Raw genomic sequence first — 25,400 nt, forward strand, 5'->3', positions numbered from 1 at the left:
GGTGGGTTGAGTGAGTGAAAAAGAACACAAGGGTTTTGAAGGTGATGAGAGGACAGCATTGGAGATAATTAGTGAAAGAGTCTGAGGAGGTCTAGAAAAGCCTAACAGCCATGGGAAGGTTTGAATGACTATAGGTTGTTGGGAAGTCAGAAAAGAGATGACAGGTATGAGAGGGAAAGCTGCATTTATTAAGCACTTACTATATTTTAGGAACTTTGTATTTTTAAACTCTGCAACAACCTTGCAAGTTAGTGATAATCAACCTGGGTCTCAGTTTTTAGTGTATTTCAAACTTTGGAAAATTCTTCACTTAAATCAGTTTCTTGTTTTTAATGTTAATAGTATACACACACACTCTCTTAATTTGATTATGAGTATGATTGATGTTCAGGACCACTTCAGTTAAACAACTTGACCTGACTCAGTAGCAGCTAGGAAACTTATAATCTGTCTTCAATATCAGCCCCAAATTAGTTATTCCCAGTTAGCTTTTACCGAGAGTAGAGATGAGATTGTATTTTTAAAGATTTCCCTTTCTGTGAGATGCAAAGCAAAGCTAAATTAAGTATGAATGCCAACAAAGTAAGTTTCAATAATTGAATTTAGTAAGTGGCGATCTACAGACTGAGATGTTAATATGAGCATCAGTTGAGTGCTATTAGATTAGTGGTTTCAGTTCTTTTAAACCAAGGAATGCTTTGTTTTTAAAAAATCCTACTTGACAGATCAATCTGTAAAGTAAAAGAATATATGGGGTGGAATCTTTTATAGGGGAAGAAATGGGGGAAGGGGTGGTCTAAAGCCCTTTCTTTCTTTGGCTAAGGATCACCCAACAATCTAGGGAGCACAGTTTGAAAACAGTATTTACGCAGTACTTTATATGAGTTATTTACTACAGTTCTATGAGATCAGTACTATTACAATCCCCATTTTGCAGATGAAGAAACTGAGCTTCAAAATGATTGACTTGCCTAAGATTACATAGCTAACAAGTGATAAAGCTTACCAGTCTCTTTTCAGAGCCCTTACTTTTAACCACTATGCTATAGGGTCCCTTGTAGAATAACTTATCAATGAAAGCAAAATTCTTTGAGGGATAAGCTTCAGTTGGATCACTGAGACATTCTGTGTGTGTGTGTGTGTGTGTGTGTGTGTGTGTGTGTGTGTGTGTGTGTGTGTGTGTGTAGTGTATATATAGCCTAAAATATACTGCTTTAACCATTTTTAAGTGCATTTCAGTGGAGGCATACTTCAAGTCATAAAAATGGTACATTGTTGCTTAAAAGAATGCTTTTGAATCTCAATTTTTGGTGTAACTATTAAGGATTGAGAGGTTTTGTTTTGTTTTACGTTATGACATTGAATTCTTGAAAACATTTGGGTATTTACTATGTGCCAGGAATTATACTAGTAGACGTTAAGGATAAAGATGAATAAGAACCATTCTCTGCACTCCTCTTGTTTAGTAGGGAAGACAGACAAGTAGACCAAGAATGATAATATAGTGTGTACAGTGTGGAATACAAAAAATGAATGCTTGGGACTTCCCTGGTGGTCCAGTGGTTAAGACTCTGCACTTCCAATGCAGGGGGCACGGGTTCGACCCCTGTTTGGGGAACTAAGGTCCCACATGCTGCATGGCATGGCTGAAAAATAAAAAAATTAATTAATGAATGCTTAACCTTTCCAGAGGGCCGGGTTGTGTGTGTGTGTGTGTGTGTGTGTGTGTGTGTGTGTGTATGTGTGTGTGTGTGTGTGTGTGTACTGGCTTCCTAGAGATGGTAGAACTTGAGTTTAATATCAGAAGCACTAAATAGAGTAACAGGGGTGGTGGGAAAGTGATATTATAGGTGAAGAGAACTTCCTGTATGTATTAATGGAGATGTGAGAAAGTTTGATGAATTCAGGCAACATTTCAATATGGTTAAGGCATGGATTACCTGTGGGGGAATCGAAGCAAATATGGGTAGAGAGGCATTGATATCTTTAGTAAGGGAATAAAATGAGCAAGCATATATATTGGGAGGACAAAGATGAGTTTTGGCATATTGATGATACTGCTGGTTAGTATAAATATTTTTTAAACGAGTTGGAAACTAAGTACAATCAGATATAACAGGCTCTTAGTAATTTTTCTGCAAGCCAACGTAGAATCTTGATATATGTTCTTAGTTCTACAGGTCAGTGAGAGGGAAATACATATATGTTGAGCACTTACTATATTTTAGACTTTATTCTTCTGAACTCTGTAACAGCTCTGCAGTGTAGATGGTCAGGTGAGGAAAAAGAATTTAAAAGAACTGCTGAAGGTTATGCAGCTTAGAGATGGCAGAATTTGAACTCACGCCTGAGCTCCTTCAACTATGCCATGGCTGATTGGTATTTGCCAGATATTTTTCTTATTGACTAGTGATCTAATTTATTTTATAACTAATCAGCTGGATGGATACCTTATGCAGTTAGATTAATCTGAAACATACCAAGAAAACAGAACAGACATAAGGATGGGATTTAATAGAGTTCTGTACACAAATGTTAATAGAGATTGGAATACATGACTTGTAAATCTTCTTATCTTGACTTCTGTGGTGATTTTGTGTATTGTACATTAATAAAACAACCTAAGTTATGTTAAATTGTCTACTGGGAATAATTTTGAAGGATGTTTTTCTGGATAACTATTAGAAATTAGTTTATTTCTCTGTTAAGTTCTAGTTTTTGCTGGTGTTCATGTTGTTATATGTTAAGGTCATACTAGCCTGAAAATTTTTTTTAAATGAGGACAGTGATACTCCTACAAATAGTAGAAGAATAGAACAATCGTAACATAATAATTATTATTGTTTTTAGAATTTTAGGTATAGAACATTATGGTTGATGTCTTCAAGAGGAAAAAATAATGTTTTTTTTTAAGTTAAAAGGTATTTTTAAAGTTAAATCTCATAAGCTTTTATTTTAGAATATAGAGCCCACTACTTTTTATCTTGCATTTATTCCTTAATGAGGATTTTAATCTTTTTTTCCTGATATCTCTAGTTTGGTTGGGGTAGGTGTTTTGTGAATATGTGAGTAGAAAATAAACCAAGTAGACAGTGTTGAGTTATAAGACACCTTCACAAGCATTCAGTCCAAACCTGTCATTGACGAGGTAACTGGGGGGCCAGACGGTTAAGTATATTGTCACACTTTCAGTTAGTTACAGGGATTAGAATTTTGGTCTCCTGGTAGGGGGAAAACAAATAATACTAATAGGTTTTAGTCTATAATATTGGATAAGGAAATTTCTCTTTTGGATCCTTTCAGTCTACTTTGAACATGTCTGTTTAGGCTTATACGTAACTATCAGGTAAATTAAGGAGAGACACAGTTGATGTTCATATTAAAGAATTAAGTTTCATAGTATAGTATTTTGGTTAGAAGTTTTCTCAGCGGGTTAGGTCTGATAATTGGGTCGCAGTTTGGGATTTGGTATCCAGACATCTTCTACTCTACTTCCCATAAAATAGCTAAGTATACTACTGAAGGGTAGATTCTATAGCGTATCATGCTTCTTGTTCAAAAAGAATTTGAAAAATACTGGAAAAAATTTTAATGGGCCATAATATACGTACAATGGAGTGTTATTCAGCCTTAAAAAGATAGGAAGTTCTGACATATGCTACAACATGGATGAACCTTGAATATATTATGCTAAGTGAAATAAGCCACTTACACACACACACACACACACACACACACACACACACACACACACACAAACACATTGTATAATTCCCCTTAGATGAGGTATCTAATGTAGTCACATTCTTTAGAAACGGCAGAATGGTTGTTGCCAGGGGTTGGGATTGGAGGAAGGAGAATGGGGAGTTGTTTAAATAAATGGGTACAGGATTTCAAAGTTGCAAGATGAAAAAATTCTACAGATTGGTTACACAACAGTCAATATGCTTAAAACTACTGAACTGTACACTTAAAAATGGTTAAGATGGTACATTTTATGTATATTTTACCACAATTAAAACTTGAAAATATTTTGTGCTTTGGGGACAAAAACACTAATTTGAAAAGATATATGCACGCCTGTGTTCATTGCAGCACTATTTATAATAGCCAAGATATGGAAGCAACCCAAGTGCCCATCATTAGATGAACAGATAAAAAAGATGTGGTATATATAGAAGAAAGAATGCAGTCTTGCCATTTGCAATAACATGCATGGCCCTAGAGGGTATTATGCTAAGTGAAATAAGAGAAAGACAAATACTGTATAATTTTACTTGCATGTGGAATCTGAAAAACAAAACAAGGTCATAACAAAACTGAAACAAGAATTATAGATACGGAGAACAAACAGGTGGTTGCCAGAGGAAAGAGGGTGGGAGAGGAAAGAAAGAAGTGAGGGAGATTGAGAGGTACAAACTTCCAGTTGCAAAAATAAATGAATCACTGGTATGAAAGGTACAGTGTGGGGAATATAGTTAATAACCAAGTAATATCTTTGTATGGTGACATCATGATTAGACTTATCATGGTGATCATTTTGAAATGTATAGAAAAAGACTCTTGTGTAACAGGAACTAACATAATGTAGGTGAATTACACTTCAAAAACAAACATACAAACAAACTCATAGAAACAGGTCAGATTTGTCATTACCAGAGGCGGGAGTAGTGGCTGGGGGGAGGGGAATTGGATGAAGGCCATCAAAAGGTACAAGGTAAAGTATAAGATAAACAAGTATTAGGGATGTAGTGTACAACATGATAGAATTAACACTTCTGAATGTTATATATGGAAGTTGTTGAGAGTAAATCCTAACAGTTCACATCACAAAAAATTTTTTTTCTATTCAATTTTGTATCTATATGAAATGATGGATGATCTCTAAACTTACTGTGATAACAGTTTCATGATGTATGTAAGTTAGATCATTATGCTGTACACTTTCCACTTACACAGTGCTGTATGTCAAGTATATCTCAGTAAAACTGGAAGAAAAAAACTAAAAATATTTTTAAATGGGTCATAAGCTTAATGTCCAGATAACCCCTAATGCCATTTTTAAAGAAAGTTTCACGTAAGATTTTTTAAAAGGGCAAAAACAGTTTCTGCCTTACGTAGAATTCCTTCTTTGCCACCTACCCAAATAGAAAGTTTTGTGTGTATGTGACATGAATAAGTATTTTTTTTACTGCTTACTATATGATAAGGATAAATTTCTGACCTCTTAGAACTTACATATTCTGGGTAACATAAGCTTTAAACAAAATAAATATGTAAAGTATATAGAATGTTAGCTAATACTAAGGCAAAAAGTGGGGGGACAGAGATGTGAAGTATTGGAGGAGAACGATGACGTTTTAAATAGGTTGGTCAGGAATGACCTCACCAAGAAAGTTACTTTTGAGAAAAGAATTTATAGGAAATGAGGGAAGAGTGTATTCAGCAAGTGCAAAGGCCCCGAGGTAGGAGCGTGCTTGGCTTTGTGTGTGTTTGTGAATATATATATATATATATATATAAAAACATAAAATTTGCCATTTTAAACATTATGTATACAATTCAGTGGCATTTCCATTCACAGTGTTGTGTAACCATCACCACTATTTCCAATTTTCTTCATCACCCCAAACAGAAACTCTCCTTAAATATCCCCACTTCCCCTCTTACCAGCTCCTGGTAACCTCTAATATTTCTGTTTCTATGAATTTACCTATTCTAGATATTTTGTATAAGAGGAATCATACAGCATTTTCCCTTCTGTGTCTGCCTTTTATACTTGGCACAGTGTTTATAAGGTTCATCCCTGTTGTAGCATGTATCAGAATCTTACCCCTTTTTGTGGTTGGATAATATTCTATTTTATGTTTATACCAAATTTTGTTTATCAGTTGATGGCGCTTAGAGTTTTTCAACTTTTGGCTATTGTGAATAATGCTGCTATGAATATTGCTGTATAAATATCTGTTTGAGTCCCTGTTATTAATTCTTTTGGGTGTATAGTGTATACCTAGGAATAGAACTGCTGGGTTATATGGTAATTCTATGTTTAACTTTTTGAGGAACCACCACACTCTTTTCCACATTGGCTGTCCCATTTTACATTCCTACCAGCAGTGTAGGAGGGTTTCAGTTTCTCCACATTCTCCTCAATGCTTGTTATTTTCCCTTATGTTATAGCATCTGTAGTAGGTATGAAATATCTCATTGTGATTTTGATTTGCATTCCCTTAGTGACTGTTGAGTAACTTTTCATGTGTTTATTGGCCATTCCTTTAAGTTGGGTTGTCTTTACAGTATTTAATTGTAGGAATTCTTTATAAATTCTGGGTATTAAACTATTATTAGATATGATTTGCAAATATTTTCTCCCATTTTGTGAGTTGTCTTCACTCTTTTGATACTGTCTTTTGATGCACAAGTTTTCAGTTGTTATGAAGTCCAATTTATCTATTTTTTTCTATTTTCGCCCATGCATTTAGTGTTATATTTAAGAAATCATTGCCAAAACGAAAGTCATGAAGATTTGCCTCCATGTTTTCTTCTGAGTGTTAGAATTTTAGCTTTTAAATTTGGATCTTTGATCTGCTTGTGTTAAATTTTATATATGGTATAAGGTAAGGGTTCAGCTTCATTCTTTTGCAGGTGGCTCTTCAGTTTTCCTAGCATCAGTTGTGGAAGAGACTGTTTTTCCCCATTGAATGGTCATGGTACCCTTGTCAAAAATCAATTGACCAGGGCTTCCCTAGTGGCACAGTGGTTGAGAGTCCGCCTGCTGATGCAGGGGACACAGGTTTGTGCCCCAGTCTGGGAAGATCCCACATGCCGCGGAGCGGCTGGGCCCGTGAGCCATGGCCGCTGAGCCTGAGCATCCGGAGCCTGTGCTCCGCAATGGGAGAGGCCACAACAGTGAGAGGCCCGCGTACCGCAAAACAAACAAACAAACAAAAAACATCAATTGGCCATAGATGTGAGGGTTTATTCCTGGGCTTTCAGTTCCATCCCGTTGGTCTGTATGTCTGTCCTTATGCCAGTACCACACTGTTTTGATAATTGTAGTTTTGTAGTAAGTTTTGAAACCGAGAAGTGTGAGTCTTCCAACTTTGTTCTTTTTCAAGATTGTTTTGGCTGTTCTGGGTCCCTTGAAATTCCATATGAATTTCTGCAAAAAAACATCGTTGGAATTTTGATAGGAATTGCATCGAATCTGTAGGTCACTTTGGGTAGTATTGTCATCTTAACAATATTATGTCTTCCAATTCATGTCTTTGATTTATTTTTCTTTAATAAATTTATTTAATTTATTTATTTTTGGCTGCTTTAGGTCTTCATTACTGTGCATGGGCTTTCTCTAGTTGCCGTGAGCGGCAGCTACTCTTCATTTGCAGTGCCCAGGCTTCTCATTGTGATGGCTTCCCTTCTTTCAGAGCACGGGCTCTAGGCACGCGGGCTTCAGGAGTTGTGGCTCGCGGCCTCTAGAGCACAGGCTCAGTAGTTGTGGCGCACGGGCTTAGTTGCTCCGTGGCATGTGGGATCTTCCCAGACCAGGGCTCAAACCTGTGTCCCCTGCATTGGCAGGTGGATTCTTAACCACTGTGCCACCAGGGAAGCCCCTTGTCTTTGATTTATTTAGATTTCATTATTCACAGGATGTCTTTCCATTTATTTAGATATACTTTAATTCCTTTCAGCAATGTTTTGTAGTTTTCAGTGCCCATATCTTACATGGCCTTTGTTAAATTTATTCCTAAGTATTTTTTTAAATGCTATTGTAAATGGAATTTTTTTCTTAATTGCCTTTTTGGAATGGTGATTGCTATCTTACAGAAATACAACTGATTTTTCTGCATAGATTTGTATCCTGCAATTTTGATAAATTCGTTTATTAGCTCTAACTCTGTGTGTGTGTGTGTGTGTGTGTATTTATAGTTTTCTATAGATCATGTTGTCTGTGAATAGAGATAGTTGTACTTCTTTTTTTCCACTTTGGATGCCTTTTATTTTACTTTTTTTGCCTATTTTGTCCAGCTGAATTTTCCAGTACTATGTTGAATAGAAGTGGTGAAAGTGGGCATCCTTGTCTTGTTCTTGATATTGGGGCAAAAGTTTTCATTCTTTTACCATTGAGTATGATGTTAGCTGTAAGTTGTTCATATATGGCTTTTATCAAACTGGGGACGTTTCTTTCTATTCCTGTTTTACTGAGTGTTTTTATCAGAAAGAGCGTTAGGCTTTGTCAAACACTTTTTCTTCATCAATTGAGTTAATATTGTGTTTTTTCCTTCATTCTCTTAATAAGATAGATGATATTGATTGATTTTTTATATGTTAATTACCTTTATATACCTAGGATAAGTCCCACTAGGTCATGATGTATATGTTGTATATGTGTGTATATATATGTGTATAATCTGCTGGATTTGGTTTTCTAGTATTTTGTTGATGATTTCTTCATCTGTATTCATAAGGGTTATTATTCTTTGGTTGGGTTTTTTGTTTTTGTTTTTTGATAATGCCTTTGGCTTCAGTATCAGGGTAATGTTGACCTCACAGAATGAGTTAGAAAGTGTTCCCACCTTTTCACTTTTGTGGAAGAGTTTGAGAAGGATTGGTGTCAATCCTATAAATAATTGATAGAATTCACCATTAAAGAAATCTGGTCCTAGACTTTTATTTGTTGGGAGTTTTTTTGTTTGTTTTTTTTTAAATTTTATTTTATTGGGGTATGGTTGTTTTATTGGGAGGGTTCGGCTTACAGATTCAATCTCCTTATTTCTTATAGATCTATTTAGATTTTCTATTTCTTTTTGTGTGAGTTTTGGTAGTTTTTGTGGTAGTTTGTCCATTTCATCTAGGTTATCCAATTTGGTGTACAGTTGTTCACATTATCCTTTTATAATCCTTATTTTGTAAAGTCTGTATTAATGTCCTCTCTTGTGTTTCTGCTTTGAATAATTTTGATGTTCTCTCTTTTCTCTTAGCCAGTCTGGCTAAAGGTTTGTCAATTTTGTTGATCTTTTCAGAGAACTAAGGATAGATTTCATTGATTTTTTTTTTTTTTTCTATTGCTTTTCTCTATTTCACTTATCTCTAATCTTTATTATTCCTTTCCTTCTGCTATCTTTGGATTTGTTTGCTCTTCTTTTTTATTTCATTAAGGTGTACAGTTAGGTTATTGCTCTGAGGTCTTTCTTTTTTTTTTTTTTTTTTTTTTTTTTGCGGTACACGGGCCTCTCACTGCTTTGGCCTCTCCCGTTGCGGTGCTCCGGACACACAGGCTCAGTGGCCATGGCTCACCGGCCCAGCCACTCCACGGCATGTGGGATCCTCCCAGACCTGGGCATGAACCCGTGTCCCCAGCGTCGGCAGGCAGACTCCCAGCCACTGCGCCACCAGGGAAGCCCAGATGTCTTTCTTTTTTAATGTAGCTGTTTACAGATAATAAATTTACATTGGAGCATTGCTTTTACTGCATCTCATTAGGTTTGGTATTGTTGTGTTTTCATTTTCATTCATCTGAAAGTATTTTCTAGTTTCCCTTGTTATTTTTTCTTTGATGCATTGGTTGTTTAAAGTGTTTTGTTTAATTTCCATATATTTGTGAGTTTTCCAGTTTTGCTTCTGTTACTGATTTCCAGATTTGTTCTGTTGGGATCAGAAAGATACTTTGTATACTTTCAATCTTTTTAGATGTATTAAAAGTTTTGTGGCCTACTATGTGGTCTATCCTGGAGAAAGTTTCAGGAGCATTTGAGAAGAATAAACATTGTGCTATTGTTAGGTGGAGTGTTTTGTATATATATTTTAGGTCTAATTGGTTTATAGTATTCAAATCCTCTATTTTCTTATTGACTTTTTGTGTGGTTGTTCTATCCACTATTGAACATAGGATATTGAAGTTTCCAACTGTTACTGTAGAACTGTCTGTTTCTTCTTTCAATTCTATGTATATTTGCTGCATAGATTATGTGGCTCTATTGTTAGACACATACATGTTTATAATTATTACATATTTTTGATGGATTGAACCATGTATTGATATGTAATGATGTTCTTTGTTTTTTGTAACCTTTTTGACTTAAAATCCATTGTTTGATGAAAATATAGCTGTTGCATGTCTCTTGATTATTATTTGCATGGGATATCTTTTTCTGTCCTTTCATCTTTAACCTCTTTGTGGTTTTGTATTTAAAGTGAGTCTTTCGTAGATCACATACAGATGGATCATGTTTTTGATTTTGTTTTTATCCATTCTGCCAATATCTTCCTTTTAACTAGAGAATTTAATTCATTTATAGTCTAAGTAATTACTGATAAGGAAAAACTTATTTCTGTCATTTTGCTATTTGCTTTTTTATGTCTTACATGCTCTTGATTCCTCCATTCATCCTGCTCTTTTTTGTATTCAATTGATTTTTTTGTAGTATACCATTTTGATTCCCTTTACTGTATATATTTTAGTTATTTCCTAAGCTATAATAACAGCTTGTTTGTATGCCTGTGAAAATGATCTAGTAGAATGAGAAAAACTGATGACTCAGGAGACAGAAGTAAGAGTGACTGTTACAGTGTCCTTCAGCAGGTAGGAGTAGAGAAGGAAGGCAGAGGAAAGAGAGTATTAACTTTTTACTGCTTGTTACAAAAACGAAACATTTTTTACGTTAAAAAAAAATCTAAAGCAGAGGAAATTAAAAAGTAATGTCTTCTGTGATTTTTCAGATTTATTTGTGATGTGGTTGGGAATTTGATCAGAAATAGTTTGGCTTGTGAGTGGGAGATTGTTATTCTGGTATATGAGTATCTGTATCCTATCAGTAAGGTCCTCAGAAGAGGAGAGGAAAGTAGATATAGAAATGAATATAAAAACCTGGATGGGAGGAGTACAGTTGCTCCCCTACTTTCATCCTTATTAGGTACAGAACTTGGCAGTCCTTGTTACCTTTTAAAGGGCCAGCTCTATATAATTGAAGGGCAATATTGATTCCATACTAACTTATTATTTACATCCTTTCAATTAGTATTTGTTGCTTAAAGTCTCTGGACTTCCTACCTTTTAAAAAATAAAAATTCTGGATAATTAAATTTCAAATTCTGATTTTCATTAATATTATGCTGATGTTTTCTGAGTTGTCATGTGACATTCCAAAGCAAACTCTTCCTCGCTTCTAGCATCACTTACTGTTTTTAATGATAATAAAACAACATGTTGCATTTATATGGAAAGTATAAGTGTGTAGGATAGGCAACAGGTTTTATCATTTGTGACAGCATCAGAAAGGATCAGTTTAGTTTCATTGTTTATTGAAGTTTTAAATTTTGATTAAAATAATCACAGTAGGGCTTCCCTGGTGGCACAGTGGTTGAGAGTCTGCCTGCCGATGCAGGGCACACGGGTTCATGCCCCGGTCCGGGAGGATCCCACATGCCACGGAGCGGCTGGGCCTGTGCGCGTCCGGAGCCTGTGCTCTGCAACGGGAGAGGCCACAGCAGTAAGAGGCCTGCGTACTGCAAAAAAAAAAAAAAAATCACAATAGCTTATTTTCAAAAGCTGTGTTTCTTGAGTCATTTTAAAACTATGTTTATTTTAGAGTTCTTATTTATTTTAAAATTTTACAAGAGTATAATTTGTATTTACCATTAATTGCTTAGTTTAACACTGCCATAGTTTCAAAATTACATTGGATAGCTGAAATATCTTATTTGAGAAGACTAACAGACTTCCATTGTAACTTGACTAAATCTTTCAAAGCAAATTCACTTGCTTTATTTTTTCTCAGAAAAAAAGAATCTGCCTTGCAAACACTTGCCAAGTAAAATTAGTTGATAATGAGGTTGAAGAAAATAAAATTTTAATTGACCACTATAACCTTCATCCTTATTTAAGAGAGATAACAGAAAATTAGAAGACTCAAAATAATTTTGCCCATATAACTTTTTCTTTATAAAATAACTTTACTGAGATATAATTCAGATACTAAATAATTCACCCAAAGTATATAATTCAGTGACTTTTAGTATATTCACAGTTATGCATCTATCACCAAAAGTAATTTTATAACATTTTCATTGTCCCCCAAAGAACCCCCATAACCTGTATCCAACACTCACCAATCCTTCTGGCCCCACCCCTTGACAACCACTAATCTGCTTTCTGTCTCTATATATTTGCCTATTCTTTTTTTTTTTTTTTTTTTTTTTTATGCGTTACGCGGGCCTCTCACTGTTGTGGCCTCTCCCGTTGCGGAGGACAGGCTCCGGACGCGCAGGCCCAGCGGCCATGGCCCGCGGGCCCAGCCGCTCCGCGGCACGTGGGATCTTCCCAGACCGGGGCACGAACCCGCGTCCCCTGCATCGGCAGGCGGACTCTCAACCACTGCGCCACCAGGGAAGCCCTATTTGCCTATTCTTGACATTTCATATAAATGTAGTCCTTTGTGACTGGCTTCTTTCATTTGGCATGTTTTCAAAGCTTATCCATGTTTTAGCATGTTATCAGTACTTAATTTTTTTTACCGTCAAATAATATAACATTATATCAATATACTGCATTTTATTTCACCATTCATCAGTTGGTGGATATTGGATTGTTTCCTCTTTTTATTAATAATGCTTCAGTGAACATTGTTGTGTAAGCATCTGTTTGAGTCCTTTCAATTTCTTTGGGTATATACTGTTTGAGGAGTTGCCAGACTGTTTTTCAAAGTGACTACATTTCTAACAGCAGTTTATGAGAATTCCAGCTTCTTTACATCCTCACTAACACTTGTTATTTTCCGTTATTATTTTCCTCCTATCCTAGTGTATATGAAGTGGTATCTCATGATTTTGGTATGCATTTCCCTGTTGATTAATGATGTTTACTGTATTTTCACGTGCTTATTGGCCATTTGTATATCTTCTTGGAGGAATGTCTACTCAGATCCCTTGGCCACTTTTTAATTGGATTATTTGTCTACTATTAAGTTGTAGGAATTTTTAAAATATATTCTAGATATAAGTCCCTTATCAGATACATGATTTGCAGAATTTTTCTCACATTGTCACCCCCTTTATCTCATTCTGCCATGGGGTTTCTTTTCGCTTTCTTCATATCCTTTGAAGTACAGAAATTTTTAATTTTGATGATGCTCATATTTTTCTATTAAAACTTTTCTCATTTTGCTTAAGTAAAGACTCTAGTAACCATCTAAATAATATAGCAGGAGTATGTTCTGGCACATATTATATAATACTGTGTATTCCTATAGTTATAAGGTAGTATATGCTTTTTTTTTTTTTTTTTTTTTTTTGCGGTATGCGGACTTCTCATTGTTGTGGCCTCTCCTGTTGCGGAGCACAGGCTCCGGACCCGCAGGCTCAGCGGCCATGGCTCATGGGCCCAGCCGCTCTGTGGCATGTGGGATCCTCCCGGACCGGGGCATGAGCCCGTGTCCTCTGCATCGGAAGGCAGACTCTACCACTGCGCCACAAGGGAAGCCCCAGTATATGCTTTTTAATAGCTTTATTATATTTGCTTCCCTAAAGCTGTGTTGAGGATGTATATTTAGACTCTGGTTAGCTATTTATTTCCATTTTTTCTCTGTGTTTAATTTGTACCTTGTGAATAATTTTCCATTCTATAATTGAAGTGACAGTTTCAGTTCCTAGGTTTATTTATATCAACTCGAATTTAACCTTTCTAGTATTGCATTTCATCCTATTTTTTGAATAGGATGATCCCCCCCCCGGTTTATTAGGATTACTTTGAAGTATATTTAAATTCATAATTTTTTGCAGTTTCATAGCATCTTCAGATTTGAGGTAGTTACTGTGAAATTCTTAGATCAATTAATGATGTAGTATAGATTATCTATATGCCTATAAACCTTGTTGAAACTCACTAATAAGTAACTCTGAGGTACTACATTAAAACCAAGAGTTCTCAAGTGCCAGGATTCATAAAATATCAAGATCAGAAGGAACTTTAAGTCTTACTAGTCAGTTACCGATATGCTCCTGGATTCCTCTTTACAAAATCTCTTTTGAGGTCTCAGTTAGCCTGTTTAAAATTTGAATATGTAACTTTAGTAATAAGGAACTCATTATCTTTGTCTTTGGATAGCTCTGTTTCAAATTCCTTTCTTACATTGAGCCAAAATAATTTCCCCTATAGTTTTCTGGTAACCTATCATTCTAGATCTGCCATTTGGGGTCCTACAGATAGCATGAGTAATAGCGTGGAAAATGAACAATAGGACATTATAGAAAGATAACAAGTAGATTGGTGTGATTAGATGGTAGAGGATGTGGAGAGATGGTGGGGTGGTGACTGGAGATGAGAAAAAATTTGAAGGGCACATGGTCAGCATTAGGGAACAATAGGTTTCCTTTGACAAGTGACATCATCAAATCTCTGTTTCACAAAACTTAACTCTGGTCACAATGTGCACGATAGATTACAGTGGGGAAATAATTTTGGGCAGAAAGGTTGGTTTTATTTATACACTGCCATTATCCAAATAAAAAATGTAGGAGAAAGATTTTAGAAGAAAGATTGGTTTGGGACCTGTTGAGTTTATACTTATGGGGAAGTCCAGGAGGCAGCTGGAAAGATACTACTAGACATAAAAATTTTAAAGTTGTCAGCAGGTAGATGATAGAGGATGAGCTTACCCAGGGAGGATATCTAGACTGAGGCGAGGACTGAGGAGAGAAACTTTAAGAAGCATGGTTTCAAGTAACTTCACCAATCTGCTTGCTGTCCTCTGAGTATGTCCCATTTTGTCTGTATTCGTCTTTAAATTAAACACTCAGGTGTGAATATTATACCCAGATTTGGTGTGACCAGCATAAGTGAATATAACATTTTGTTTAACCAGCATCCTGTTGATGGACATCTAGGCTATATTCAGTCTTTTGCTGGAGCAAATAATGCTGCAATAAATAGCTGTATCTGCCATTTCAGTCATACATGAACATATTTATGGAATAAATTGTTAGAAGGGAATTTGTTCAGTCAAAGGGTATGTGCACTTGAAATCTTTATGGATATTGGCAAATTTCTCTCCTTAGAGATTTCACCATTTTAGACTTCATAGCGGTCATATGAGAGTATTTTTTTCCAACAACTTCACTAATATGTGTTATTAGACTTTGGAATTGTTGTGAGTCTGATAGGTGAAAGATGGTATATCAGTATGGTTCTAATTGACATTCTCTTATTTTGAATGAGAATATGAACTGACTCTTGGTATCCTTTGCCCATTTTTTTATTAGGCTATTAGTATTTTGTAGGAAATCTTGATATATTTAAAAATGAGACGTCAGGGAATTCCCTGGCTGTCCAGTGGTTAGGACGCTGCGCTTCCACTGCAGGGGGCTGGGTTTCAGTCCCTGGCTGGGGAAGATCCTGCAACCCACATCGCAAGGACTTTTAAAAAAAAAAGAGCACTTCATCAGTAAATGAGTTGCAGTATTTCTCAGTTTGCTACTTTTCTTTTGTAATCTAGTTTATGAATTTTTTTTTTTTTTTTTGGCCACGGCTTGCTGGATGTTAGTTTCCTGACAAGGGATTGAACCTGCACCTTTGGCAGTGAAAGCCACTTGACCACCAAGGAATTCCCTAATTTATGAATCTTTTCATAAAGTTATTTGTGTAATCTAATTAGTGATTCTTTAAATGACATGTAGATTTTGTTCCATAAATAGAAAATAAGGTGACCCTGTCCATGTTTTCTTCTAGTATTTTCATGGTTTTTCATTTCTGACATTTATATCTTTGATCCATTTGTAATTTATCTTGGTTTGAGAACAAGATAGGGATCTAACTCTTTTTTTCAGGTGGCCATCCAATTGTTTTGTTTATTTTATAGTTCATTTCCCCCCAATTTGAGATACTAAGTTACTTTCTATTATATCTGTTTGGCTTCTCATATGTCAATACCACCATGTTTTGATAAATGAAATTTTATAATGCTTTAATATTTAGTAGGATTAGTTCTTCCCGGTTGTCCTTCTTTTTCAGATCTTTTCCTGGCTTTGCTTTTTGTCTAAGTAGAAACACCTTGTCTGACTGAAAAAAACCGCTGGAATTTTTACTGAGGCCACATTAATTTCAGACATTTGTGTATGGAGAGTTCATATATTTATAATAGTATACTGAAAGTTCATTTATAATATGGACATAGTTTTCTATCTAAGAGCATTTTATATAAAGAATATGAAGTAGTTATCAACATTAAAAATCAGGGAATTTACAGCTCCTCTTTAAAACTTAGAAACAACAATTAACTGACGCTGTCTAGTCGCCGCCCCTTTGTACTTATAGTCAGCCATAGTTCTCTTCTGGCCAGCTTCACTCATTTATGTTACTGGCCTGGCCTCTGTAGAATTTGCAACCTGAATGTACTTGTAGAATTGGTTATCTGTACTGAAAACAGAACCCCATAGTTAAAAGTTATTAGATTTGATCCATTGCTCCATTCTCTTGAGATTCTTTTGTATGTTGGTTCTGTTAGCTATGGTAATTAAGTCTGCCTTCCAACTTAAAATCACCTTCATTTAAGCTGAACCAGACAAGCTGATGATAGAAATTCTGCAGTACAAGATTGGAAAATTAATTAGTACTATTTCAGGGTGGTTTTACCTGGTTACTAGTATATTGTCACATAATTTTACTAGTATTAAGCTAGTAAATTCTGTACTATCTACCTGTCATGTACTTAGACGCACTATAGGAACCCTAGGGAAATTAGTAATATGGGACCAATAGTTGAAGGTTTATCCCTTTAACATTAAACCTTTTATTTTAACTGTTTTAGATAAAATTTTTCCCATTTCAGTAAATGGGGAATATTTTGCCTATAGCTTTGAAAAGAGAAGCTTTAAGGGAGACATAAGTCTTCAGGAATTTGAAGGTTTGTCACAATTAGGTTTATTTTAAACAATCTCAAAGTAAATGACTAGAAAGGAAGGAGGAAATTTGACTTGATGTAAAGAAGAACTTTCTAATAGGTATTCAAGCCTAGTTTGAATGCCTCAACAAGAGTTGTTTCTAGAAGTATACAGAACATTTTTTTTTAAACAAAGAAATGGCAAACTCAAGTTTGCCAGCTTTTTATTTTGCCAAGTAAGAATATTCTTTTCTTTTTAATTTTAAAGATCTAATTGGCTTTATTAAATGATTCATGAATTGGGCAGCATCCCATCTAGCAAATAGAGAGGAATTCCCAGGATATTCTTTAAAATGACTAATATCCTTGTCATTATCATTTAATTTTTTAAAAAAATGTTTCTGGGTCCAACTTTAAGTGTTTTGGTCACTGTCATTGGAAGAGGTGATATTTGCTATCTAACAATAACGTCAAATGTTAGTAGCCACAGTAAAAATGTTAGTCAAGTGTTAAGCCAGAGAAGAAATTTTAATCGGTGAAATAGTTCCCTATTGCCTCTAGGATAAAGTCCACATTTCTTAACATGGCTAATAAAAGACCTGGATATCTGACTTCTGCTTGCCTCTCGACATCTTTCTGTTGGGCTAATAGCATGCTCTGGCCACATTATGCTATTGAGGAGTTCCCAAAATGCCTTGTCCTGGCTCACCTCTGGGCATTTCTTTAGTGTTCCCTCTGTGCTCTTGCCAGTTTTAGGTACAATGCAAGAGAGTGAGGGGATTGTAAAAGACCTGTTCTCTACCCTGATAGAGGTTACAGCTTACGTGTAGAGTATTTTACCTTTCATCTTTGGAGCAGACAGGATTGTAGTTAATATTTTGTATAGTTACTTTTGTTCTTTGGGTTTTTTTTACAGATGAAAAGAAAAAGTATGTGATCTTCTCAAGGTCATACAGCTAGAAGGTAGTAGAGCCAGGACTCAGGTCTAGTGTTTGTTTAAAGTATCATGTTCTTTCTAATTCCTGTGTAGTCATTCACTGATTTAGCAAAAATGTATTGCATGCCTACTATGCTAGGCAACATACTAAGGATACAAAGATTATAAAGGTGTTCCTTTTTTCCAAGGGTGTAGAGTCTGCTGGAGAGAACAGGTAATATGTTATCACAATGCAATATTATTTATTATTTATCATATGCACATTACTAGACAGGCTTGAGTAGGCAGAGTCATTCTATAGATGAATCCTAAACTGAATTTTCTCCAGGTACAAATATGAAATAGCTATAAGTAGCTCATAAACAAAGTAAAAATTAATGTAGCAGAAATTTAATACTGTATAGAAATGTTGCAGACATGACTATAATAGAGGACTGAATAATTTGGTAGGGATCAATGGTTGTATTAAGTCGGAAAAGCTATTAATGTGTGGAAATTACTGGGAATCCTAATTTATTTAGTCTCAAAATTATTGAGAGACTTAGAGAATATAGAAATGTCTTGGAGAAAAAGCAACTATTAGACACTAAGGAAAGTAAATTTACCATTGAAGTAAGTTTATATATATATATATATTCTGTTATAGAACACATATTTAGAGGTCTTATTTTTACTCATATGACCCAGTTCAAATATCACCTCTTCTCTATGCCTTTCCTGATCTTTTCCAGACATAATTAATTGCTATCCGATCTGTACTACCACAATATAGTGATTTGTATACATCTCTGCTAAGACGTATATCATATTATTTGTTTATGTGTTTTCTTCCCCTCTAGATTATGAATTTTTTGAAGGCAGGGATTCTGTCCTATTGATATTTGAATCCATTTTATATGATCATCATCATGTTTGGCATCGGATGACTGTAGAAATGAAGATAGATAAGTAATTTGTTTTTGATTCTAAATACTTGTTTTAACTTTAGAAGAATTCTGTCCCCCAAATGTCTTAATTTAATGTACTTAATTGATAAGGCCCACTACAGCATTGCTCCAACTTGTATTTCCACCTTTATTTTCCACTTCTCTCCTTTTATATACTCTGCAGTGGTCATACTATTTCCTAAATATACTTCCTGCCTGCCTGCCATTTCTTTATTCCTGAATTCTTTGCCTGGCCTTTCCTTCCAATCCCTTTTCTAAGACCCCTTCAAATGCTAATTGTTCTAAGAAGCTTTTCCTGAATAACTTGCCAAGTATGCTCTCTTCTCTTTATAAATCACCTTATAGATAAACTTGTGCCTCTCAGGCCACGTTTATCATATTTTATTCAGTATATGACGTGCTTTTCTTGTGCCATTACTCCTTATCTCCCCCATTTAGATTCTGAACTTCCTGAGGGCAGGGGCTTTTGTAGTTTGTACAAAGCTGCTTTGGATGTAATGGACAGTCCATAAATATTTGCTTAATTAAATAGTTAAAATCGGACTGATGTGATGTTTTTATAAAGTTGGAAAATAGTAAATTTACTAGAATGAAATAAGATGATAGCTCTTAAGAGGAGCTTAACTGATTAATCAATTAAGAAATTAATTGTAGAATAAACTGTTCAAATCAGAAAAGATGACCATTTTTTTTAGATTTTATGGGCATGTTTTCATAGTTCACCTTTAGTTTCTATTTTTATAACTAAGGTTGATGACTTACATGTATCTTGTTGCATATGAAATGTATATCTTCTTAGTATAGTAAGGTGTCTATATTCATTTCCATCATTAGATGTTCCTCTTCTGTTTGTACTTTTATAAAAGCACAAATATTGTATTATATTGGTAATGGTCTATTTACTAGTCTGTATCCCCCTTCAGAGGTCAGTTATTCATCATCCTAGTGCCTAGAAGTTGTTTATCAATAAATGTTGGAAAAGTAGATAGCAAAATTGTTTTCTTAATTAAACTTTTTACTTCTCCCCATATTTTCGGTAGGCTTCGGGTTACATAAATGTAGAAAATACTTTGCTTTAGCATAATCTACCACAATGTACAAAAATTCAAAGACTATACCATTTCTTTCCTAAATGGAATATTACTGCTCTGATACATCATAAACTTATTTCCAGAACAGTGTTCTAAAAAACATTTAACTATTTCTTAAGAATAAAACAAATGTACAAGCCTGTAGTACACAGTATAAATTCAGAATGTTTTATATTTTATGTTCACTGTTATCACAATAATTAAGAATATATGAGCTAAAGTCATATGCTTCAGATAATTTACTTTCAGCATTCGATTGGGCAGTAGTTTTTTTGTAGTACTGGGTTCTGAACTCTTGAAGTAATACATTCTGAATATTCAGGAAATTAATCAATTCTAAGATGCATATTTTTTCTACTTTTAATATCTCTGATATCAGGATGTGTTTCAGTCACTGTCTGCCCGGTGGCTGTCAGGGAGTAGTTGTCATTGCCTGTGTGTACAAAAACTTAGTCATAGATTTTATATTGCCATCACTTCAGCTGGGCTATGTACATCGGTACTATACATGTTTAATTACTTAAAATGTCTCTAAAAAGATGCACTGTTATTCAGCTTTAAAAAAAAGTTGTTGATTATGCAGAGAGGCACAGAGACAGAGTAGCAGAGCATAAATTTAATATTAGTGGAGCAAATATTTGTTGTTGAAGAAATGACAGCAATTCTACATTTTCTTACAGAGCAACAGTCAGGTATTTATGGACCAAAAAGAGTACTTCATGGGAGAGGAAATTCTCAGATCGTTTGGAATAAGTCTAAGTCTAAAAATGTTCTTAAAAGTTATTTCACAGATTATAAAATAAAAATTCAAAGTGGTATAATGTCGTAGTTTATTTCTTCGTGTTACATCAGCTAATAATGTACTTTGTATTTGATAACATACTGGATTTGGTAACCTCCATGGTAATTCTTCTTTTTTCCTCTTGGTAAATAATCATACATCCATTAAAAAATATATAGGACATTGCTTTTCTGACTATTGGGTTAGGTATACATAGATGTTCCCTTGTCTGGAGTCTATAGCTAAATATAAGGTATGTTCCAGAGAAGTGGCTTAACCTACTTTATTATTATTATTTTTTTGGTTAATGCTATGTTCAGTTCGGAACATATAGTACTCTATCTGCTTTGTCTCACACTTATAAAATCTGGAAAAATAATTTCTTTTTTCTGCATTTTTACCTTTTTAAAAATTATATGTTTGTTAAAGCATTTGTATACCATTGTGATTGATAAGTCCATTTCTAGGTAAAATTAATATAGATTTTGGTAGTTTTTCTTTCTCAGAATTTTTCAGAGTATTTCTTCATTTAAATAGTGAGCAGACGTTTTGTTTAGGATATTTATATTTTCTAAAATGGACCTCCCAAAATAGAAGTTCTGGAAAAGTTTCTTAGACCTTTGCTAATTTTTGAATAAACTAATATGTAGAGAAGCAAGAATCTCCATTTGTGGTTCTCTGTGTAAGACAGTGGGGGCAGAACCCTAAATTACCTTTGTTGAAAATGTTTGGAATAAGTCCAGCCTGGAACAAAATTAGCCAGCCATTTCATATTAGCAAGTAACCTATTAGATCCTTTCCACACATAAATTGTATGTATGTATATGAGGTGTGTGTGTGTATAAATGTTATCATTTTTTCTCTTGATATTATCGTAAGATTAATTTATTGCTTAGCTTAAGCTACTGTTTGTTTTTGCCTCAGCTTGATTATCAATACACTTTATTTGCACAGTTTAGTAGCTATAATAAGCAACGGATTATTCCAAATGATTTAATGGTGGGCCTCTTAGGGATAGAGTAATGAATATAACTGTTAACAGAAAGGTGCTTGGTTTTGCTACACAGATGTCTAAAATCAGTTGGCTGTCAGTAGGCTGATCTTCTATGGTAGATGAACAAGAGGACCATGGTGGCAATATATTGCAACATCCCCAACATAGCCCATGTCTGTGTTGTCTGTCAGCTGACCAGATGGCTAACTTTTATCTCATTTAGGGCCAGCTTATCATGACCTCATACAGTTGCTCTTCTTGATGTAGTTCCACATATACCATATGAAATAGTAGCTTTATCTGCTCAAGAGGTCTAGAGCAAAAGATCACAACACATTTGCTAATCTAAGAGGATTCTGATGTCAGTTATCTTAGCAAGACATAACATTAAAATGTAATACATATATATTTTATACATGCTAGAGCTGCTGGGGAGTGATGGCCATTTCATGGTATGGGAGAGAGTCTGACATTCCATTCTCAAGTTTACTTTACATTCTGTCATTATAACATGTGAACTTCAAAATGAAGTAATATACATCATTACTTTTAAATGCATATAGTCATGTCCCCGTACTAGCAATTTTTTCCTTGCAGGGAATATATATATATATATATATATGTATATTAATAGATCTTTATTGGAGTATAATTGCTTTACAATACTCTGTTAGTTTGTGTTGCACAACAAAGCGAATCGGCCACATGCATACACATGTCCCCACATCTCCTCCCTCTTGAGCCTCCCTCCCATCCTCCCTGTCCCAGCCCTCTAGGTCGTCATAAAGCACCGAGCCGATCTCCCTGTGCTCTGCTGCTGCTTCCCACCAGCCAACTATTCTACATTCGGTAGTGTATATATGTCGATTCCTTGTAAGGAATATTAATGAGCTATTTGCAATGAATTACTCTACCAAAACATACTGTACACTGAGATTTTATGTTTTTTAAATCATATGTAAACTTTGTTTGTAAAACTTTAATGAATATTCATTATCAAACTTTTTGTTCTTATTTCCTAGGATTCTGACACTTCCTGACATGTCGTTATCTAGAGCAATAATGAACATTGACCTGTTTTGGATTAGTTGATGACCTTTGGAAATGATCCATTAATATCTACTACAGAGAAGCTGAATATACTCCATTTGGAGTGAACAGCCCAGTTTGTTATTGAATTTTTCAAGATGACAGATCCAATGATGGACTTTTTTGATGATGCCAATCTGTTTGGTGAGACCTTAGAAGGTTTGTCAGATGATGCATTTGTACAACCAGGACCTGTTTCACTAGTTGATGAATTGAACTTGGGTGCAGAATTTGAACCTTTGCACATAGACTCACTGAACCATGTTCAAGGTACTCCAACACATCAGAAGATGACTGACTATGAACAGTTAAATCAGTTTGATTCAATGAAATTTCACCAAGTTAATCAGCCTTTTGGTAGCCCAGCTGAACATGTGTTATCTCCACACTCTCAGTTTAACTGTTCTCCGATCCACCCTCAGAACCAGCCCAATGGTTTGTTTCCAGATGTAGCAGATGGCAGTCCAATGTGGGGCCATCAGACAGCTACTAGCATTTCAAGTCAAAATGGGTCTCCTTTTCACCAACAAGGACATTCTCACTCTATGCATCAAACTAAAAGCTTTGTGGCACACCATGACTTTGCCTTATTTCAGGCCAATGAACAACAAACACAGTGCACTTCGCTACGCTCACAACAAAACAGAAATAATCTTAACCCAGGGCAAAATTCTCTTAGCCAGTCTAAAAATTTTATGGATGTTAATGTTTCTGGTCCACACAGAGTCAGTGTTAACCATCCACCACAAATTAATAATGCATCTACTTCACAGCAGTCCCTTTCGATGCAGCAATTTTCTCAAACGTCAAATCCTTCAGTACACTTCCTGAAGTGTAGCAATCATCAAGAAGGAAATTTTAATGGACCTTCTCCAAATATGACTTCTTGTTCTGTCAGTAATTCACAGCAGTTTTCTTCACATTATTCCTTTTCCAGTAATCATGTGTCACCAAATAGTCTTCTTCAGTCCTCTGCAGTTCTTGCACCTAATCATACAAATCAGACTTTATCTGATTTTACTGGGAGTAATTCCTTTTCACCTCATAGGGGAATCAAGCAAGAATCGACTCAGCATATGCTAAATCCCAATACATCGCTGCATTCAAATAACTTCCAAATGTTGCATTCATCACATCCTCAGGGTAATTACAGCAATTCAAAATTATCTCCTGTTCACATGAACTTCCCGGATCCTGTTGACTCAGGAACTCAAATGGGCCATTTCAGTGATCATGTAGAAACTAATGGCTTTTCATCTTTAGAAGAGAATTTACTTCATCAAGTGGAATCTCAAACTGAGCCATTCACAGGACTTGACCCAGAAGACCTCCTTCAGGAGGGTCTCCTTCCCCAATTTGATGAGTCAGCATTTGGACAAGATAATTCAAGTCATGTTTTAGATCATGACCTTGATCGGCAATTTACTTCACATCTCGTAACACGGCCTTCTGATGTGGCTCAAACTCAGTTGCATACTCAGGCTCGGAGTTGGCATTCATCACTTTCTAATCATCAGCATTTACATGACAGAAATCGCCTATGTTTACAGCGACAGGTATGTAGCTCTAATTTTGGTGGTTTGGGGTGGGGTGAGTTTTTACTCATTGAGTTAATTTCATATGAGACATATTCAGAATTTCTCAAACTCAGTCATTCTGTCAGGTGAATGTATATTTTGATATAGGTTTCTATTTTCAGTAGTCTCATATTTGAAAGTGATTCATTGATGTGCTCAAAGCAATAGACTTCTATATTTAGAAAATTATAAGGTATTAAGATGTCTGTTGTAACTTTCAATTATGATTGCCTTTAATAGAAAGATTTATTATCAAAAACAAACAAAAACTTAACCATAATTAAAAGGAAAACAATAGATAGGGAACATTTTATTGCAAATATAATGGGTGTAGAGTTAATATTCCTATAAAAAACTCATGTAATTTGATAATATCTCAGTTGATAATTGGATGAAACATAAAAGCTGAAATTCACAAAAATTGGAAGTCGAATTAGTAAACATAACGTTCAGAATAATATGCAACTTTAGTAATAACTCAGTTGCAGTGTGGTTTCATTTTTACCTACTAGAAAAAAAATTTGTTTTTGTTTAATAGACTTTATTTTTTTGTGAGCAATCTTTTTTTTTTTTCCATCTTTATTGGAGTATAATTGCTTTACAATGATGTGCTAGTTTCTGCTTTATAACAAAGTGAATCAGTTATACATATACATATGTTCCCATATCTCTTCCACTTGCATCTCCCTCCCTCCCATCCTCCCTATCCGGATCACCCCTCTAGGTGGTCACAAAGCACCCAGCTGATCTCCCTGTGCTATACGGCTGCTTCCCACTAGCTATCTGTTTTACGTTTGGTAGTGTATATATGTCCATTCCACTCTCTTGCTTTGTCACAGCTTACCCTTCCCCCTCCCCAGAAAAAATTTTTTAATTTTGATGCTTAACACTGGCAAATTTATGGCGAAATTGGAACTTTTACATAGCTTTGTAATTGATACAGATATTTTGTAAAGCAACTTGGTGGCATGTTTGAGTATACAAATACTTTATTACAATAACCCAAACATAGCAAAAGTAATATACCCAAAGGTATTTATCTTGCTGTATCTATAAGGGAAAATTGGAAACAGCACAATTTGTTATCATATCTGTATTAGATGGACTATTATA

At 35.0% G+C, this 25,400-nt stretch overlaps 1 protein-coding gene across 16 annotated transcripts in view; it reads left to right on the plus strand.

Moving 5' to 3' along the window:
• Window positions 1–25,400, plus strand: part of CHD9 (chromodomain helicase DNA binding protein 9) — a 242,082-nt gene that overhangs the window by 57,584 nt on the left and 159,098 nt on the right. For 9 of the 16 annotated variants that reach the window (XM_032611957.1, XM_032611970.1, XM_032611968.1 and 6 more), the window contains exons 2-3: window positions 18,648–18,756; window positions 22,644–24,266. In XM_032611957.1, coding sequence (XP_032467848.1) covers window positions 22,809–24,266 — 1,458 coding nt within the window. In that variant the 5' untranslated portion in view covers window positions 18,648–18,756; window positions 22,644–22,808. The remainder of the gene's footprint in view (window positions 1–18,647; window positions 18,757–22,643; window positions 24,267–25,400) is intronic. The other 7 variants (XM_032611969.1, XM_032611964.1, XM_032611961.1 and 4 more) reach the window with 1 other exon arrangement.

The sequence above is a fragment of the Phocoena sinus genome, chromosome 19, assembly GCF_008692025.1.
Source record: "Phocoena sinus isolate mPhoSin1 chromosome 19, mPhoSin1.pri, whole genome shotgun sequence".
NCBI lineage: Eukaryota > Metazoa > Chordata > Mammalia > Artiodactyla > Phocoenidae > Phocoena > Phocoena sinus.